The sequence below is a fragment of the Vigna umbellata genome, chromosome 11, assembly GCF_029865625.1.
Source record: "Vigna umbellata cultivar VRB3 chromosome 11, Vumbellata_1.0, whole genome shotgun sequence".
In the NCBI taxonomy this organism is placed as follows: Eukaryota; Viridiplantae; Streptophyta; class Magnoliopsida; order Fabales; family Fabaceae; genus Vigna; species Vigna umbellata.
The window spans coordinates 23432445-23454169 of NC_142175.1; the positions used below are offsets into that span (position 1 = coordinate 23432445).

The window sequence follows — 21725 nt, forward strand, 5'->3', positions numbered from 1 at the left end:
CTTAAACAATTGTGGTACTGTATAATTATGGACAATAATATGCAGCAAAAATTGTTTACCAACATCAATATATCAATTTGTAATTCTTTACGATGGAATTGATTTTTGAGAAGTAAATGTTAATGTTACGTCATGTGTAGGTGAGTCAAGTATGTAAACGAAATAATATATCGAAAGACAAATATAAATAAACAAAATTACATCATTGATTTCAAATATAAATTAGAAGAAATTATTCAACACAACCCTAAAAAACACAGCAAATCCATACAAATTTGGCAACAGTGGATAGTGGTCCTTACTGACCTTTTCCTAATTGGCAGCACTGAAAATACAAAACGAGATAGGTCACTCTTGTTAATTATTACTTAGTTCCAAAAACTTTCTCATTTTTTATTTAAGCAATGAGGCGTGGCTAATTATTAATTTTTATTTACAACTAAGTACTAAAAACAATTCCCAATTTTCAGTTTAATTTATTGCATTTGGCTATTTCAAATATGTGACTTTCTAACGATCCAATTGTTTTTTATGCACAGAATATACATATTTTATTACACTATTAGTGTATGTATCTTCCTCTCACAATTTTAAGAACAAAACTGTATCATAGTTTCTCCAAAAAAAAAAAATCAGAGGCTATAATGATCTGTTGATAAAACGGACCAAAACCAGTTCATACAAACACCAGGAATCATCATCATGGAAGAAGCAGCAAAAAGGTACAGAGAAAAGAAATTATACTCAAATTTTGTTGTGTTTCATTTCTGCATGCTTTTAAAGTTATGTCTATTAAGGTAGCTAAAGAAGTTATTGAGCTTGAATTTGTCAATAAGCACTGTCATGAAACAGGTAGCAGAACATGAATAGAAAATCACAGCTAAAATCTATAGATATAAAACTCAGAAAACATGTTAAGAAAATCATTAGTCCTTGACTCTGTGTTTATCCATGCACAGACCAAATATGAAATAAGTGTAAACAAAATTTATGTAAATTTTCATAAGACAATCATCAACACAATTGTGCAAAGGATGCATGTATTGACTTGGATATATAGGTATGCAGTAGTGACAGGAGCTAACAAGGGGATTGGTTATGGAATATGCAAGAAACTGGCTTTGAATGGAACTGTGGTGGTGCTAACAGCAAGAAATGAAAAAAGGGGTTTGGAAGCAGTGGAAAGATTGAAAGAGTTTGGACTATCAGACTTTGTGCTTTTTCATCAACTTGATGTGACAGACCCTTCCAGTGTTACTTCCTTATCACATTTCATCAAAGCCAGATTTGGAAAACTTGATATATTGGTGAGTGTTACTATCTCCTTCCACAGTGGTACACCTGAGTTTTTCAAATTCTTGAAGAAGAAAGAAGAAAAAAAAATTTCTGGGTTTCATTTAGATCTTTGCATGTGATACATTTGACATAATGATTAGTGTTGCAGGTGAATAACGCAGGTGTTCCTGGGGGAATAGTTAATGCAGAGAATTACCTCAGAAGGGTAAGGTTTCATGTTATATGTATCTTTATTATATTCCTGGTTTTCTATGTATAATGGTTAGCTTTGTTTGTTGTTGTAGAAAAGGGGTGAAATATCGGATTGGAATCTGATAGTGTATCAAAATTATGAGTTAGCCAAAGAATGTGTTGAAACAGATTTCTTTGGTACAGAGAGAGTAACTGAAGCTCTTCTTCCTCTGCTCCAACTCTCAACTTCACCAAGGATTGTCAATATTTCTGGTCAAATAGGACTATTGAAGGTAAAGTTAAATTCAAAACATAAATGAGTATGGTTTACTGTTAAGTGTTGCATAGTTTTTTGTTCACATTCTTTCTTTGAGAATGATGGAAGCAATGAAACAAGATAAGTTCTTATTGCTGCTCTTCCTCTGGTTTCAGCACATACCAAATGAGTGGGCAAGAGGAGTTTTGAGTGACATTGAGAATCTGACAAATGAAAAACTTTATGAAGTGCTTAGAGAATTTCTGAAAGATTACAAAGAAGGATCATTAGAATCGAAAAATTGGCCAGCTGGGGTTTCTGGTGTGACCATGGCAAAAGCAGGTATAAATGCTTACACAAGGATGCTAGCTAAGAAGTTCCCTCATTTTTGCATAAATTGTATATGCCCGGGCTCTGTCAAAACTGATATAAACCACAACCAAGGCTTGTTAAGCATTGATGAAGGTGTTGAAAATCCTGTTAGGCTAGCACTGTTGCCAGAAGACGGTCCTTCTGGCCTCTTTTTCTCAATGGATCAAGTCATTCCGTTTTGATCTACAATGTTTCTCACACTCATAATCTCAGACAATAATTTGTGTACAAATAGTGTGTAAATACATTATGGCTGTTGCTTGAAAGTAATAAGTGTTAAGAATTTAACTGAGTTTAAGTAGTGTAAGTTGTCTAAATCTCACATTAAGTAAAAATCAGATTTTTCAATAAAGATTCATCAACTTATTGTTTAAGGTTTTAATTTGAAAATTGTGTGAATTTCTTATATATAAATTTGATTCTTGTCTCATTAGTTGTGTTTTCAGATATAATTATCTCATTAGTTTCATTAAATATAAATGTTGTCAAAGTTCTAACTTACAAATATGAGTCAAAATTTCCTCATGAAAATTGGATAACACACAAACTAATGTCTCTTACAAAAAAATGTTTGAGACAATTAATAAACAATTATGCAGTAACTTTCAAAAAAAGTAAAGATTTAGTTGATGAAATCACATTAGATCACATAATTTCCTCCATGAACAAAAAACAAAAACTGGTATGAGTAAATACATGAACAATCTTCATATTAAGTATCCATAATCGAGACCACTTTATCAACCTTATCAATAATAACTAAGAAATTGATGTTACTAATATATCCTGAATAGTACTTAGAGAATGTGGAATGTATGCCAATCCTGTTTGTCCGCATACATGAATTGTATCATTTTTTATTTATTTATATGAATAAAATCAATTTCCAAGCATAAATGATTTATCTCATTTTCAATAAGAAACCTATATTTTAGTAATTAGAAAATAAACGAAGTTATAATTTTTATTTTATGGCATCAATTCTCATTTTTCTTGGGTTTTAAAACTTCAAAAAAAAATATTAATGTATGCATACTTGTAATAATATATTTGTAATAATAATATCATGTCTACTTACATTTAATTAGTAATGAAACTAAATTAACATTATCATACGTGGACACGTGTTGAGAATTCGCAGTGTAGGAATATATAATTTAAAGAAGGATACAAGATGAACGAACAGGTGAAGCATTTCATATACCAGACGCTCTGCAAGATAAACACAAGCTCTACTACATACAGGGAACATTATCAACATGGGAGAAGAAGCAAAAAGGTAAGAAGAAATTAAATGATACTCATAAAGTTTTTGTGTTTGAATGTATATGTAACCTTGAATTTGTTACTATATATGTGAGTTTGGACCTGTAAAAGCAAATGAAAACGGTTGCACATATGAATCTCAAAAACATGAACTGCAGATCTATTTATTGAGTTGGATATACAGGTATGCAGTGGTGACGGGAGCTAACAAGGGAATTGGTTATGGAATATGCAAGAAACTGGGTTTGAATGGGACAGTGGTGGTGCTAACAGCTAGAAATGAGAAAAGGGGTTTGGAAGCAGTGGAAAGATTGAAAGAGTTTGGTCTCTCAGACCTTCTGGTTTTTCATCAACTTGATGTCACTGACCCTCCTAGTGTTGCTGCTTTGGCACAATTCATCAAAACCAGATTTGGAAGACTTGACATCTTGGTACCAGTTTATATATGATATTTCCATTGTTTTTTTAATATATTATTAATTTTCTCACTCTTTTAAGGAACAAAGAACCAAAGTATTTTCTTGATATATTTCATTTTCTTTCATTTATTGGGTGCAGGTGAACAATGCAGGTGTTCCTGGGGGACTAGTAAATGGAGAGAATGTTCTTAGAAAGGTATGGTTAATTCCTTTCATGTCTTTACAAAAACATGACAACCAATTACATTGGTTAGGTGATAATTTAGCATTAGGAAATTAATCAGTTTTTAGCATAAGCACATTTATAAATAAAACTGAAAATAAAAGTACTACATAAATTTAACTCGATATATTTCTATCTACAAATAAGAAATAAAAACATAAGTTTAATTTTTTTTTCGTACATTCAGAAATATTTAATAAAAATAATATTGATATTTATTTTTTTTTATAAAAACTACGAATATTCGTACAATTTTTGTAACAAAAAATATAATTTCTCATACAAATTTTCTAAAAAAATTGACACCTTCTAATACAATTTCTTTTAAAAAAATTCATTTAGTGATCACGATGACAATCTTCAAAATAATTCTTTATTTTTATATTAGTTTGTTTTGTTACTCATTTATACTAGTTAAGAATCAACAATATTTGTGTTATTTTTCCTAATAAAGATGTATACAACAATAATGAAAAGCATAGAAATTTTTAAAACCTTGATGTTAGTGTCACATACAATTAATTTCAATTATGAAACATTGTTTAGAAGCTGAGTTGACTGTTGCAATGTTAAGTACAAGATTATCACATGGTATAGTTCATGATTTGAAACACTGCATGTGAATGAACTATAATAACAATTGTATATTTTGCATGTGCATGCCTCGAGATTGAGGTTGCTAGAAGGTTACAAAAAGATGACTATAAGGTATACATTTTGTATTCTTATGAAGTAGAAATCAGAGGGTGTGGTGTATAATTTTATTGGGTGCTTGTTTAAATAGTCGATAAAATAACTATGAACAATAGTTACTGGTCAATGGTATTAATTTGGTCGTGGTGTTTTGTGTTTTTAAATTGATTAAATACATATTTGATTAGTATATTTTATATAATAGTAAAAACTCCCTACAATATCTTTGGAAGATACGTTTAAAGTAAATATAGGAAAAAAGTTCTTTCTAGAACAAAATAAAAGTTAAATATATCAAATCTTTCTCCAAAAATAAATCATATGAGGAAACCAAATTCAAATTCTAAAATTAAATACTTTAACAACTCTCAAGAGTTATAGTTTGTTTAAATTATTGATTAATCTATATATATATATATATATATATATATATATATATATGAATTTATGTGGTTTAATGGTGTGTGTTTTTGTTTGTTATTGTAGAAAAGGGGAGAAATATCAGATTGGAATATAATAGTTCCACAAAATTATGAGTTAGCAGAAGAATGTGTTGAAATAAACTTTTTTGGTGCAGAAAGAGTAACAGAAGCTCTTCTTCCACTCCTTCAACGATCTACTTCTCCTAGGATCGTCAATGTCTCCTCTAGAAGAGGTGTATTGAAGGTAAAATGATTTCATCATTTATAGTTAAATTCCATCTTAATATTTTATTTTATTTATTTGATTATTGCCTCAAATCATGAGTTTGATAAAAGAGAAAGATGGATAGTCTATTGGAAAGTGTTTACTAATGATAAATTTAAATAAACTGTTAAGCACGTATATTAAATAATATTCACGATTGATTATTTGAAATTAGGTCAAGTATATTTTCAGTCTTTGAAATTTTATATAAAATTAAAATTTGTTTATATATTTTGATTTCCAAACTTCTATGTCAATACTTAAATTATTTATATTATCTAACACATTTTAATATTAATTAAGAAACTTATTTAACATTTAAAATTGTTTGAAATATAAAAATTATATTTATTCATTTTTTAAGTTTAAAAATCAAAATATATCAAAATTTTGAAGATAAACAAACTTGATTTTATAATAAATATAATAAAAAAACCTTAATAGAAATTTTTTTATTTTATTAGTTTTACCATTTAAATTTTATTAATAATTAAAGTAATTCGTACATGTTTAATGTCTAATAATTATCGCAAACCTTTATTCAAAATTTAATATGTTATTAACTATTATTTTTATTTCAGATAAATGCATAAGATAATTATTAGAAACTAAATGCGTATTTAATTACTTTAAATATCAACAAAATTCAAATAAAATTAATGTAACTAAAATTTTTATACAATTTTTTTTTGTTTTTTTATACTAAAATTGAAATATATATATATAAAATAATTATTACACTTTTTTTATCAATATAAAGTTATATTAGTTTTGATTGTTTGTTGTTTCAGAATATTCCAAATGAGTGGGCAAGAGGAGTGCTGAGTGACATCGATAACCTTACAAACAAAAAGCTTCATGTGGTGTTAAGGGAGTTTCTGAAAGATTACAAGGAAGGATCATTGGAATCGAAGAAGTGGCCACCTGTCCTTTCTGGCTACACCATGTCCAAAACAGCCTTAAATTCCTACACAAGAATGTTGGCTAAGAACTTTCCTCGTTTTCGCATAAACTGTTTGTGCCCTGACTTTGTCAAGACTGATCTAAACCAGAATGTTGGGTTTTTAACCATTGATGAAGGTGCTGAGTGCCCTGTCAGATTAGCTCTCTTACCAGATGATGGTCCTTCTGGTCTCTTTTTCTTAAAGAATCAAGTACTTTCCTTTTTCTAAATAAACTTATATTACTCTTTTCGATCTATTTCTGCTTCGATCAAACTGTCTGTCTCTTGTATTATCTCAATCAATATTATTCTAGACATATCCAACTATCTCTTTCTTTCTTTAATTTTCAAACTTTGTTTCTTAACTTTAATTTTAATTTAAAAATACGCAGATTTAATTTTTTAACCAAATTTTATTAAATTTATTTAATAATCTAAATAAATATTCGAGTTACTTTTACTATTTGACTCATTTTTTTCAATATTATTTAAAAAATGTATTTTAAACCTCAAATAAAATTAATAAAATATGCTTAAAAAAACTAAATTCACAAAGATGAAAAATTAAATTACTCTAAAATTTTGAAAATAAATTAATTCTAGGATAAAAATATATTTCACCCTTTTATTTATATGTTTATAAATTTTTTATGATTATTTAAAAGAAATATAAAAATTTATATTTTATGATTATTTTATTTTTTATTATATTTAAATAAATATGAATGTAAAACTGTGTCATTATATATTTTTTTATGTAATAAGATATTTGTCCATCTAATAAAAAAACCACATTTTTGTTGCTATGGTGTATGCCGATTCACGAAGAAAATAAGATATGAGAGGGCAGTTCTTTGTGCTGAAACCAACCAAAAATGTGGGCCATAACAAACCTAAAGTTCAAAAAATGTGGGCCATAACACACCTATCGTTCAACACAAAGTTCACAGCATTTAAATCATTTGGTCATTAGCAGAGTTGTTCAAAATCATTTATCAGCAGCTCGTTTTCGACTACTATTTTTTCATCAGCTACTTCCCTCATTCAAGTGTAATGGCAGAAACAACAAAAGGGTAAAAAAAAAATCTTCTTTTTCTTCAACATACTCTGAATTTAGCCACAATTTTCATATGAATATAACTTCAGTGAATCGTATCCATGTTAGCTTAACTTGAGAAACTGTTTTGTAGGTATGCTGTTGTGACGGGAGCAAATAAGGGAATTGGATTTGCAATATGCAAGCAATTGGCTTCAAATGGGTTCACTGTGGTACTCACAGCCAGAGATGAGAAGAGGGGTGTTGAAGCTGTTGAGAAACTCAAAGAACTTGGTCTCCCTGGCCATGTGCTTTTTCATCAACTTGATGTTACTGATCCCAAAAGTATAACATCGCTGGCAGATTTCATCAAAAACCAGTGTGGGAAACTGGACATCTTGGTAAGAAAAAACTTCTGATTTTTGTTGGTTGTAATCTTGTCTCATCAACCTTTTTTATAAATCAGTTGATAGAATAACATAAACATAAACATATTGGAAACATGGGAATTGTGTAGGTAAACAATGCTGGAATTCCTGGAGCACATGTGGACGGTGAGGCTTTGTCTGCTGCTGGCATTATGGTATGATTGTATTTCCCCAGTTTTAACAGTTTTCTCAGCAAATTTTTTAGTGTTGGAAATGGAATTAGTGTATTTGTTAGGGCAAAGAGCATTATAGCGGCATTATGTTCTAGTGTTCACAACTGTAGCCGATAATCATGTTAATTTTTGTGAATTATTTTCCCCATATATGTGTAAAGAAAGAGATTGATGAAGTGTTCATAACTTGAATCAAGCATTAAAAACTTAACATCATGGCTTGCATTTATAGATGTTTCCCTTAATCAATTCATCAAAGAAATCAGGTTTATTGTTGAGTTGTTTGGTGCAGGAAAATGCTGATCGTGTTGATTGGAGTAAAATAGTGACTGAAACCTATGAATTAGCTGAAGCAGGTCTTAAAACAAACTACTATGGAGTCAAGGAATTAACCAAAACACTTATTCCTTTTCTTGAGTTTTCAAGCTCTCCAAGAATTGTGAATGTTTCCTCATCCGTGGGAAAACTTAAGGTATGTGAGTGAGATGCACTGATACCAGCAATTAACTTTCAATTGGATACTGAACTTCTGAACATATCAATGCTGTTTCTTCTTTGTAATCATAAATAATTAATTCAATCATTAGGCCAAAATAGACTTTTTTTTAATCAGTTAAAAAAGACTTTTTATTCTGGTTTTTATAGAAGTAGGAGTATAAAATTTTTTGACTTTTAATACCAGAACTAGTATAAAAAGTATAAAAAATCGCTATAGAAAAATATATTTTCCAGTGAATTAATTTATTTACTGTTGATTAGTGCAGTTGAAAATGGTGCTTGTTCATTTTTTGCAGAATATGAAGGATGGAAGGCCTAAAGAAGTACTTAGTGATGCTGAAAACCTTACAGAAGAAAAGATTGATGAGATTTTGGATGAATTTTTGAAAGCCTTTAAAGAGGGTTCACTAGAAAGCAAAGGTTGGCCTCAGGCAATGTCTGCATATATTGTCTCAAAAGCTGCTCTTAATGCCTACACAAGGATTCTGGCTAAGAAGTATCCCTCATTCTGCATCAATACTGTTTGTCCAGGCTTTGTGAAAACAGATATAAACTACAATACAGGTTTTTTCACGCCTGATGAAGGTGCTGAAGCTGCAGTGAGATTGGCACTGCTACCAAATGGTAGCCCTTCTGGCCTTTTTTTCATTAGAAGTGAAGAGAAACCATTTTGATCATGAATTGTTCCTCCAAAACCAGAATAAATTATGGCTAATACATGAAGTCATGTTTGTTATTACACTTTCAATAAATTATGGGTAATACATTATGAGTAATATATTATAAATTTAACTTAGTTCTTGGAGGTAAAAATTTCACATCCACTAAATATAAAATTAATAGTTTAATTTATAATATATAACAAATCTTATCTTACAAACTAATAGTGTAAGATTGAGTTAAGTTTAAAACTAGCTTCTTAACAAAAATAAATAATTATGTTAATCCAATAATACTATTTATCATGTTTAAACTTGTTTTAGTTTCTGTCAAGCAAACGAGTAATGTTAAAATTAATGTATAAAATATATTTCAGATTGAATATTTTTGTACATTTCTGTCAAGTTAATAACTATATATTAAAATATAAAATAAAATATATATTTTGGATTTTACATTCTATAATGCAATATTTACATCGGTTCTATACTTTTAAGTCAATGCATGTGTAACTCTCATTGAAAATCTAACATCACTCACCATTTGTTGAAATAATGATTTTTCCTCTTTTTCAATGACACTTAATCGGTAAAGTGTGAGGATGCACTTGACTGGTTAATATGAGGGACTCAGTGTAATGTGTTTCTTCATAGTCTCATAGGAAGAATTGAACAAAAGGAATTCAATTTCTTTATGAATTTATATAAATGTGGTAACATTACATGCTTTTCGTGTTTTTAATTCTTAATTAACTCATTAAAATTCTATGTTTGAAGGAAAAAAAACTGGAGTAGAATTTATAATTTTTAATTTTAGGTCATCCAATTACTCTAATATAAATTTAGAATTTTAACTTCTTTTTAAATTTCTAACCAAAATCACATATTTTGTCATAAAACATTTTAAATTATTTTAAAATATAATTATTTTCTTAAAAATAACCTTTCCAAATGCATTATAAGTATTTTTAATTGAATTTTTTATTAAAATAATTTCCTCTACCATGTGTTTGAATATTGTTTTATACATTCAATGAACCAATTTGTTTAGAAAACACTTAATTGTATGAAACATTTAATTATTTTTTTAATAATTTATTATTATTAATACGTTAATTAGTTTTTGTAAGCAAGAGATTGAATCCTATAACATATTCCTTCTTTTCTGCTTAACATAAAATACATTTTTTTGGTGCTTGGAATTTCATTTTCAATTCTAGTTCTCACATATTTGTTCAAATGTTTTTTCATTTGTACTTTCCATGTGATGGTATAAAACACTCAATTTTATGGGTAGGTTTGCTAGTATTCAAAATAAGATAAATGAATTGATATTTTCAATTTGTCAATCAATTTTTTGGATCAACTTAGGTATGATTCGTCTAATTCATCAAATTGACAGACAGAAATAGTGAGATGAATTAACTGGCTAATTTTTTTAATTATAAATTAAAATATAAAAAAAATTAAAAGATTAACTTGTTTTTATATTATATTACTTTTAATATGTAAATATATAATATTATTGTAACTTAAATCATTAAATTTTAATTATTAGTCATAAAAGTAATTTAATATATAAATATAATAATTATTTTAATTTATTTAAGTAAAAATAATACATTTTATAATTAAAAATTTTAAAATATTTATTTACTTAAATATATTTTTAATTTATTTATTTACATATATAAATAAATTTTTAAAAGTAAAGAAAGGAAGACCATCCCATGGGTCCTTTGGTAGGGGTTACAAATTTTGGTAAGTTTTATTACAGTGGACGATTCCAACCAATCAGTTTTTGACATACTAATGGTGGGCCAAAAAACGAGTCAAATTTCATTCTTATATGTAATCAAGATCAACCAGAAAGTGTAGAAATATACGTGTAATAATTTTAATATCGAAAAAGTTATGTTCATTTTTTTAATTTTAAAATATAAAAAAATATGAAACGTATACATGAAATAAGAATTATTCTTTATTATTATTATTGAAAATTTAAGCCAGAAAAATAATAAATACAATTAAAAAATTTTGATACAGGTATTAGGATGAAAGACGGAAAGAAAAACAGGAAGAAAAAAAGTGTAAAAAGAACTAGATTTTTTTAAAATTACATTTATTAATTATGTGTCAATGTTCAGACGTTTTAATACACTCAATATTATCTTCATACAATAAAAAAAGTTTAACGTTGTTGAATAAGAAGAATCTATTTTATGCTTTAATAAAGTTGAGTTATGAGTTTTATATAAAATTTTTGGAAAAAATAAGTTTTAATTTTATATATAAATTTAGAGACTAAAAATATATTTAATTATATATATATATATATATATATTTTGTAACATCCCAAAAATACAGTCTAAATTATATAATAGAATAATCACATTTAATAATAACTCAGATCAGTCTTACACTAAAGTAGAGCGAACGCTTATGGCCGAATGGTCTTACATAAAAGAGTTACAAAATTAACTAAACAGGTTAAGAAAGTTTAACCGAACGGTTTACAAAAACTTATACCGAATGGTCAAAATAAAATCAAAAGGGGAGGTGATCGAACGACCACCTTACTATACTAGACTACTGACCGAACGTCCTATTGTTCGGTCTTCACTTTTACGTCAACCAGATTTTCTTCCTCTAGCGCCTCTTCCAGAAGTTCGTCTCCTTCTGCTCACATCCCCAACGGATGATCATTGCAATGACAAAGACGGACGTACAAAACAAGACAACACAGGAAAACGCAGGGTAAGCTTATGTAATTTAATTCAGGTATAGACATTCATTTTACACAATCAAACACACAGGATATATTTCATCATACGTTTCGTATAAATCATAATACTAGACTGACTGTGCGGACTGTATGAAATCTGCGTAGATACAGGCGTTCATGCACCCGGGTGATGTAGTAATTGGGATGCCCTCAACAGCTGCCACCCGAGGTTAGTCCTATCTGTCCAAAGTACCCCTAAGGACTAAGACCTCTTGTCGTTCCCACACATGATCTACCCTCCTCTACGTGAGGACGAGTACTTACGGAACATCAGGATGAACCGCCAGCTTAGCATGCCCACAGTCATACTTTACAAATTCAATAATCATCCATGAGTCGTTCCTCCCTGGAACACTCATTCATAATCCACAACATTTCATCCATCTCATATTTTCTTCATCTTTCATTATCACTCATTTAAATTCCATCTTTGTTCAAGGATTATTAAGGACATTAAATACTGAACGTTCAGTCTTCACTCAGAACGTGGATGAACACTTAGAACGAGACAGAGAAGCCTCCCGTTCCAGAATAGAATAAGACTGAGAGGGTTACTGTCAGATTGGGAAAGAAACCGAGTACAATTATATAATCACAAGAACGAACGTTACTTACAACATGAGTCAGTTAGATGAACTGACTCTCATGAGCTCAAACCAAACACCTCAAAGAACATGTCAAGTACTAAGGCTCTAGGCCGGAACCAGTGAATGTAGACACGTTAAGACGTTTAAAGAACCATACTTAGAAGAATTCACATACAGAAACCTAATGACAATCAATGACCGGACATGGTAGAGGGAAGTTCTACTGAAGTTGGACGAACGCTATTTTCATCAAGATAGATCATACCATAAACGAGTACAAGCGCTTGGTATAAGACCGAACACTACTAAACTTATAATAGAAAGCTTAATAAATATAATAAGATACTATTGGAATTGTGTTTAAGAATAATTAAAATATACAAATACATATATTTACAAAATTTAAGTTTATCACCGAATACTCAGATGCAACTACGCTTGGCCGAACGCTCAAGCATAGTATTACCATACAAAGATGCTCGTCCTCAACTAGGATTCTTCCCAAATGAAAGAATCAAATTCTAACCAAGATTACTAAAAATAACGAACGGTCAATGACCGTTCAGTGACGAACATACCCTTTCATAGGGGAAATTTCATACCAGAATTATTTATATTCCAACTCATTTCTTAACATATAGTTTCATAAATTTATACATTCATATCATAATCAATTTTTCATATTTCATACCATCCAAACATAGAAATTTCATATATTTCATGCATCATAACATAGCACAATCATTTTTCATATCCAATCAAGTCAACGAACGTTCATACAACACATAATCATACAAATTAAATTAATAAGCTTCCCTTACCTCTGAGCGTGAACGATCGTCCTAGAGACAGAATACGGTTCGTCTGACTACAGATCTTCTACTCTCGACGCTCAACAACTCTTCAAACTAAACCACACAACAGAAAACCAACAATGGCTCAGACAAGACAACGTCATGCAACCAGAACTTGGTTTGCATGTATCAAAGAACGAACGGCTAAGGACAAGAAGAACTTACTAGTTCAGAACTCGAAACTGTTCGGTTCAAACTGAAGCTCTGGACGCCGGGAGTGCTTCTACGGTGCCTGAATGGAGATCGGAGTAGAGAAATGGTGAGTTTCGGTAGAGAGAGGAAAGAGATTTTTAGAGAGAAGAAGGAGAAATGAAAGATCAGAGTTTTGGAGAAGAAGGTGCATGCAGAGAGAGTGTGACATAGACTTCCAAAAACTTAGTTTTGCTTAAAACGAACGTCCGCTCATCTGCTGACACCTGCATTCCACTATCTGATTTTCAGATCCTCGTTGCTTGACACCTGGCGTCCGTTCAAAGGGGTTTTGGGTGCGCTTTTAATGAGGTCTGACATATATATATATATATATATATATGAGTAAAAGAGAAAATTAACTCTTAAGTAACATTAGCAAAATAAATAAGGTAACAGAGTACATTAATGATGTAAAATGTTAAAAAGAAATTTTTTGTAATATTATCTACCCTAAAAAAGATAAATGTAATTTTTAATTAATAGGTTATTGTAAGATAAAATTGTTACATGCCTGTTTTCTTTATATAAAAGTGTCAAACAATTTGTACTGAATATATATATATATATATATATATATATATATATATATATATATATATATATATATATATATATTGAAATAATATTATTTTAAAAAATAAAAATACAATATATTTTTTAAATTTAAACTTATTAAATAATAAAAAAATTTATTTAATTTTTTATTGTTACAAATCTAGTGTTTGATGAACATACCAAACATATTAAAATAATTATCATTATATTTGGAAAGTATTGACCAACGTTGTCATCTTGATCTTCAAGTTAGTGATATATCTACCATAGCCTTGTCTCTACAACACCATTAATTTCTTGTTGGCAAATTGTTGTTAGTTATTGTAACATCTCAAAAATATAGTATAAAACCATACCATAGAATAATCACATCTAATAATATTACAGCTCAGTCTTGCAAAATAGAGAATGTACGCTTATGGCCGAACGACCTTACAGAAAGACAAGAAAATTAAAACTGTACAAAGATACAAGCCTGACCAAACGGTTTACAAAAGACTTATACCGAACGGTCCTTCAAAAGAAGATGAAAAAGATGATCGAACGATCATCTTACAACTAAACTAAAAATACTGACCGAACGGTTCTACTGTTCGGTCTTAATTTCTACCTCAACTAAATTCTCTTCTTCCAGCGCTTCTTCCAGCAGTTCGTCTCCTTCTGCTCACATCTACATAGATGATCATTGCAACAGAAAGACAACCGAACGTACAAAACAGACAAGACAGGAAACGTAAGGTAAGCTTATGTAATTTAATTCATGTATCAACATATATTTCACACAATTCAACCAAACAAGATAATTCATTAATTCTTTCATGCAAAGCCTAATACTAGACTCTGACTGTCCGGACTGTATGAAATTTGTGTAGCTACGACGTTCATGCACCCGGGTGATGTAGTAACTGGGATGCCCTCAAAAGCTGTCACCCGATGTTAGTCCTATCTGTCCAAATTAACCATAAGAACTAGGACCTCCTGCCGTTCCCACACATGACTTACTCTTCTCTACGTGAGAACGAGTAATCACGGAACATCAAGATGAACCGCCAGCTTAGCATGCCCACATTCATATTTTACCAAATTCCAATATCCATTCATGAGATATTCCTCCCCGGAATACTCGTTCATAATCATACTCATTTCATCTACATCATATTCCATCATCTTTCATTTTCCAACTTCAATTTTAACGAAGATCCCTTAGGATACCAAATACCGAACATAAAACTTCAACCCCTAACGAGACCGAACACTTGGACTGAGACCGAGAGGTTTCCAGTTCCAGAACAGATCAAAACTGAGAGAGAATTATCATCGGGATTGGGAAGAGACCGAGTTCAATAATATTTCGCAAGATTAAAAGGATCGAACGTTATTTACAAAGTGAGTTAATTTGATGAACTGACCCATGAGCGTTTAGACTGAACACCTTAAAGCCTAGACCGAGTACTAAGACTCTAGGCTGAAACCAATGGAGACAGACACTACAAGACATTCAAATAATAGTACTTAAAAGAATCATATGAAGAAACCGAACGCTATAAATACGTAGCTTATTTATAAATTTATCCTCAAGAAAAATGAATGTCAGTCGAAGACCGAGCACGGTAGAGAGTGAACACCATTGAGTTTGGACGAACGCTATTTTCATCAAGGTAGATTATAGAAAAGAGAATGAGCGCTTGGTGTAAGACCCAGCACTAAATAGTACGAGCGCTTGGTGAAAGACCTATGAGTAAATAGTACAATCGCTTGGTGAAAGACCTAGCACTAAATCATACGAGTTCTTGGTAGATATAAGATATTATTTAATTAATGTTCAAGAACGAACGAACATACTACTACATATAGACATACTTAAATTTATATCAGAATGCCAAGAAAAGAATATCCTTGGTGGAACGCCTGTACACAAATTGTATTAGACGAAGACGCTCGTCCTCGACATAAATTCCTTCAAAATGAAAGAGTCCAGTTCTAAACGAGTCCTCGAGAAAAACAGAACGGTCAAAGACCATTCAGTAACAAACATACATTATCATAGGGAATTTCATACTTAGAATTATTTATCTTCAAAATTTCATACATCCATATCATAGTGAATTTCCATACTTCATACAATCAGAACATAGCAACAATCATGTTTCATATTAATTCAGCAACTCAACGAACGTACATGCAATACAAGTAACATACAAATTAAATTATATAAGCTTCCCTTACCTCTGAGCGTGATCGAACGTTCACAGAGTCAGAATACGGTTCACACCACTACAAGTCCTTCTACCCTCAACGCTCAACAATTTCCAAACTAAACCAAGTAAAACCAAAACACTATCAGAACCTCTTATTTTAGAAGAACGATCAACACATGAAACCAAAACTTGGCTTGCATGTAAAAGAAAACCGCACGGCTGAGTGAAGAGAAGAATTTACCAGCTCAGAACTCAAAACCGATCGGCTCAAACTATAGCTCTTGACACCGAAGGAGTAGAAATGGTGCCTGAGTGATGATCGGAGGAAGAAACGGTGAGGCTTTCTTAGAGAGAAGATGAAGGAGATGTAGAGAGAAGGAGGAGAGAATGGAGTTTTTCAGAAATCTGGGAAGAAGGGTGCATGCAGAGAGTGGCGTGAATTTCTGAAAATCAGAGTTTTCCTTCCAACGTCAAAACGAACGTCCACTCAGTTTCTTACACCTGCCTTCCACCATCTGAGTGTCGGACTCCCTTCTTGACACATGTAATCCACTAAGACGGTACGTGCGTGAATTTTAGTGGTTCTGACATTCTCCCTAACTACAAAAATTTTCGTCCTCGAAAATTAAAGCTTACCAGAAAATAGACAAGGATACAAGTCTCTCATTGCATCTTCCACTTCCCATGTAGAGTCGTTCGTCTTCTTGTCCCAGACAACTTTAACTAATTTGATGACCTTTCCCTTGAAGTACTTAGTTCGGCTCTCAACAATGCTAACTGGTTGCATCTCCACCGAACGATAATTTTTTATATTTATTTAATATTAACTTTTTTATTTGTATTAAAAAATATATATAAAAGTTTATATTTTTATGATTATTTTATTTTTTACTATATTTAAATAAATATGAAGGTAAAAGTGTCTCATTATATTTTTTTTATGTAATAAGATATTTGTCCATCTAATAAAAAAACCACAAATTTGTTGCTATGGTGTATGCCGATTCATGAAGACAAGGTTCGAAGTGAAAACACAAAATAAGATATGAGAAGACTTCTTTGTGCTGAAACCAACCAAAAATGTGGGCCATAACACTGAATCTCATAGAACCTATCGTGAATTTTTCGTTCAACACAAAGTTCAAAAGCATTTAATCATTTGGCCATTAGCACAGTTGTTCAAAATCATTTATCAGCAGCTCGTTTTCGACCACTATTTTTTCATCAGCTACTTCCCTCGTTCAAGTGTAATGGCAGAAACAACAAAAGGGTAAAAAAAAATTCTTCTTTTTCTTCAACATACTCTGAATTTAGCCACAATTTTCATATGAATATAACTTCAGTGAATCGTATCCATGTTAGCTTAACTTGAGACACTGTTTTGTAGGTATGCTGTTGTGACGGGAGCAAATAAGGGAATTGGATTCGCAATATGCAAGCAATTGGCTTCAAATGGGTTCACTGTGGTACTCACAGCCAGAGATGAGAAGAGGGGTGTTGAAGCTGTTGAGAAACTCAAAGAACTTGGTCTCCCTGGCCATGTGCTTTTTCATCAACTTGATGTTACTGATCCCAAAAGTATAACATCGCTGGCAGATTTCATCAAAAACCAGTATGGGAAACTGGATATCTTGGTAAGAAAAAACTTCTAATTTTTTTTGGTTGTAATCTTGTCATCAACCTTTTTTTCTAAATCAGTTGATAGAGTAACATAAACATATTGGAAGCATGGGAATTGTGTAGGTAAACAATGCTGGAATTCCTGGAGCACATGTGGACGGTGAGGCTTTGTCTGCTGCTGGCATTATGGTATGATTGTATTTCCCCAGTTTTAACAGTTTTCTCAGCAAATTTTTTAGTGTTGGAAATGGAATTAGTGTATTTGTTTGTGCAAAGAACATTATGTTCTAGTGTTCACAACTGTAGCCGATAATCATGTTAATTAATTTTTGTGAATTATTTTCCCCATATATGTGTAAAGAACGAGATTGATGAAGTGTGCATAACTTGAATCAAGCATTTAAAACTTCACATCATGGCTTGCACTTATAGATGTTTCCCTTAATCAATTCATCAAAGAAATCAGGTTTATTGTTGAGTTGTTTGGTGCAGGAAAATGCTGGTCGTGTTGATTGGAGTAAAATAGTGACTGAAACCTATGAATTAGCTGAAGCAGGTCTTAAAACAAACTACTATGGAGTCAAGGAATTAACCAAAACACTTATTCCCCTTCTTCAGTTTTCAAGCTCTCCAAGAATTGTGAATGTTTCCTCATCCATGGGAAGGCTTGAGGTATGTGAGTGAGATGCACTGATACCAGCAATTAACTTTCAATTGGATACTGAACTTCTGAACATATCAATGCTATTTGTTCTGATTGTGTTTGTAATCAGATAAATAATTACTTGATTCAATTAATAGATTTACTGTTGATTAGTGCAGTTGAAAATGGTGCTTGTTCATTTTTTGCAGAATATGAAGGATGGAAGGCCTAAAGAAGTACTTAGTGATGCTGAAAACCTTACAGAAGAAAAGATTGATGAGATTTTGGATGAATTTTTGAAGGCCTTTAAAGAGGGTTCACTAGAAAGCAAAGGTTGGCCTCAGGCAATGTCTGCATATAGTGTCTCAAAAGCTGCTCTTAATGCCTACATAAGGATTTTGGCAAAGAAGTATCCCTCGTTCTTCATCAATGCTGTTTGTCCAGGCTATGTGAAAACAGATATAAACTACAATACAGGTTTTCTCACACCTGATGAAGGTGCTGAAGCTGCAGTGAGATTGGCACTGCTACCAGATGGTAGCCCTTCTGGCCTTTTTTTCTTTAGAAGTGAAGAGAAACCATTTTGATCATCAATTGTTCCTCCAAAACCAGAATAAATTATGGGTAATACATGAAGTCATGGTTGTTATTACACTTTCAAAAACTTCTTCACATTAGTTTTTGATAGACATGCTTTAACTTAATTTTTGTACTAAAATGGTTGGAAGTCCCACGTCAACTAAATATAAGATCAATAGTTTAATTTATAATATATAAGTGGAGGTAAACTTTACTTTAAAAACTTGATTTTATAAGATTGAGTTAAGTTTAAAACTGGCTTCTTAACAAAAATAAATAATTATGTGCATCCAATAATATTATTCATCAAGTTTAAACTTGTTTTAGTTTCTATCAAGCAAACCAGTAATATTAAAATTAATGTATAAAATACATTTCAGATTGAATATTTTTGTAAGTCAAGTTAATAACTATATATTAAAATACAAAATAAAATATATATTTTGGATTTTACATTCTATAATGCAATATTTACATCGGTTCTATACTTTTAACTCAATGCATGTGTAACTGTCAGTAAAGTGGGAGGGATCCACTTGACTGGTTAATGTGAGGGACTCAGTGTAATGTGTTTCTTCAGTCTCATTGGAAGAATTGAACAAAAGGAATTCAATTTCCTTATGAATTTATATAAATGTGGTAACATTACATGCTTTTCATGTTTTTAAGTCTTAATTAACTCATTAAAATTCTATGTTTGAAGGAAAAAAAACTGGAGTAGAATTTATAATTTGTTAATTTTAGGTCATCCAATTACTCTAATATAAATTTAGAATTTTAACTTCTTTTTAAATTTCTAACCAAAATCATATATTTTGTCATAAAACATTTTAAATTATTTTAAAATATAATTATTTTCTTAAAAATAACCTTTCCAAATGCATTATACGTATTTTTAATTGAATTTTTTATTAAAATAATTTCCTCTACCATGTGTTTGAATATTGTTTTATACATTCAATTTGTCAATCAATTTTTTGAATCAACTTAGGTATGATTCATCTAATTCATCAAATTGACAGACATAGAAATAGTGAGATGAATTAACTCGCTAATTTTTTTTAATTATAAATTAAAATATAAAAGAATTAAAAGATTAACTTTTTTTTATATTATATTACTTTTAATATGTAAATATATAATATTATTGTAACTTAAATCATTAAATTTTAATTATTAGTCATAAAAGTAATTTAATATATAAATATAATAATTATTTTAATTTATCTAAGTAAAAATAATACATTTTATAATTAAAAATTTTAAAATATTTATTTACTTAAATATATTTTTAATTTATTTATTTGCATATATAAACAAATTTTTAAAAGTAAAGAAAGAAGACCATCCCACGGGTCCTTTGGTAGGTAGGGGTTACAAATTTTGGTAAGTTTTATTACAGTGGACGATTCCAACCCAATGAGTTTTTGACGTACTAATGGTGGGCCAAAAAAACTAGTCAAATTTCATTCTTATATGTAATCAAGATCAACCAGAAAGTTCATCTTAACCTGAATTGCAATTTAAATAGACAAAAAGTGTAGAAATATACTTGTAATAATTTTAATATCTAAATAGTTATGTTCATTTTTTTAATTTTAATATATAAAAAAAAATATGAAACGTATACATGAAATAAAAATTATTCTTTATTATTATTATTATTGAAAATTTAGGCCACAAAAATAATGAATACAATTAAAAAAAAATTTATACAGGTATTAGGATGAAAGACGGAAAGAAAAGAAAAAGAAGAAAAAAAAAAAGTAGATTTTTTTAAAATTACATGTATTAATTATGTGTCAATGTTCAGAGGTTTCAATACACTCAATATTATCTTCATACAATAAAAAAAGTTTGGTTTAATCCTATACTACATCCCTATTTATATACGAATGTCTCAATTGGGTCCTCGTTTTTTCAAGTGTATCAAAATGGTCCTTAATTTTGAAAATTGATATCAATTGAGTCCTTTCCGTTAAGTTGGCTGGACGGCGTTAAAAAAATTGATGAGTGGATGCTGAGATGACGAACGAACGCTCGTCCACCAGCGAACGAACGCTCGTCCACCAGCGAACGAACGCTCGTCCACCAGAGAACGAACACTCGTCGACCTCTTACTGCTGGACGATCGTTCGTTCCACACTGGAATACCGTTCGTTCGGTGGTCGACGAGCGTTCGTTCGGTGGTCGATGAGCGTTCGCTCGCTGATGGACGAGCGTTCGTTCGCTGGTGGACGAGCGTTCGTTCGTCATCTCAGCATCCACTCATCAATTTTTTTAACGCCGTCCAGCCAACTTAACGGAAAGGACTCAATTGATATCAATTTTCAAAATTAAGGACCATTTTGATACACTTGAAAAAACGAGGACCCAATTGAGACATTCGTACATAAATAGGGATGTAGTATAGGATTAAACCAAAAAGTTTAACTAAGAAGAATCTATTTTCTATTTTATGCTTTAATAAAGTTGAGTTATGAGTTTTATATAAAATTTTTGGAAAAAATAAGTTTTAATTTTATATATAAATTTAGAGACTAAAAATATATTTAATTATATATATATATATATATATATATATATATATAT

General features: G+C 30.4%; 4 protein-coding genes across 4 annotated transcripts; all 4 read left to right on the forward strand.

Annotated features, from left to right (window-relative positions):
- Positions 1–603: 603 nt before the first annotated feature.
- Positions 604–2380, forward strand: LOC124847687 ((+)-neomenthol dehydrogenase-like). The gene is made up of 5 exons (XM_047325233.2): positions 604–722; positions 1061–1307; positions 1445–1501; positions 1581–1760; positions 1900–2380. Exons 1-5 carry the CDS (start codon positions 703–705, stop codon positions 2275–2277), a joined length of 882 nt encoding a protein of 293 aa, XP_047181189.1. The 5' UTR covers positions 604–702; the 3' UTR covers positions 2278–2380.
- Positions 2381–3246: 866 nt separating this feature from the next.
- On the forward strand, positions 3247–6643 carry LOC124847683 ((+)-neomenthol dehydrogenase-like). The gene is made up of 5 exons (XM_088102195.1): positions 3247–3374; positions 3546–3792; positions 3920–3976; positions 5183–5362; positions 6175–6643. Exons 1-5 carry the CDS (start codon positions 3355–3357, stop codon positions 6553–6555), a joined length of 885 nt encoding a protein of 294 aa, XP_087958321.1. The 5' UTR covers positions 3247–3354; the 3' UTR covers positions 6556–6643.
- Positions 6644–7260: 617 nt separating this feature from the next.
- On the forward strand, positions 7261–9257 carry LOC124847686 ((+)-neomenthol dehydrogenase-like). The gene is made up of 5 exons (XM_047325232.2): positions 7261–7399; positions 7517–7763; positions 7880–7945; positions 8256–8435; positions 8758–9257. The coding sequence occupies exons 1-5, from the start codon at positions 7380–7382 to the stop codon at positions 9133–9135; spliced, it is 891 nt and encodes a 296-aa protein (XP_047181188.2). The 5' UTR covers positions 7261–7379; the 3' UTR covers positions 9136–9257.
- An 8101-nt stretch (positions 9258–17358) lies between these two features.
- Positions 17359–19208, forward strand: LOC124824004 (short-chain dehydrogenase/reductase 1-like). Its single transcript, XM_047296352.2, has 5 exons — positions 17359–17561; positions 17679–17925; positions 18035–18100; positions 18404–18583; positions 18764–19208. Exons 1-5 carry the CDS (start codon positions 17542–17544, stop codon positions 19139–19141), a joined length of 891 nt encoding a protein of 296 aa, XP_047152308.1. The 5' UTR covers positions 17359–17541; the 3' UTR covers positions 19142–19208.
- The last annotated feature ends 2517 nt before the right edge of the window (positions 19209–21725 follow it).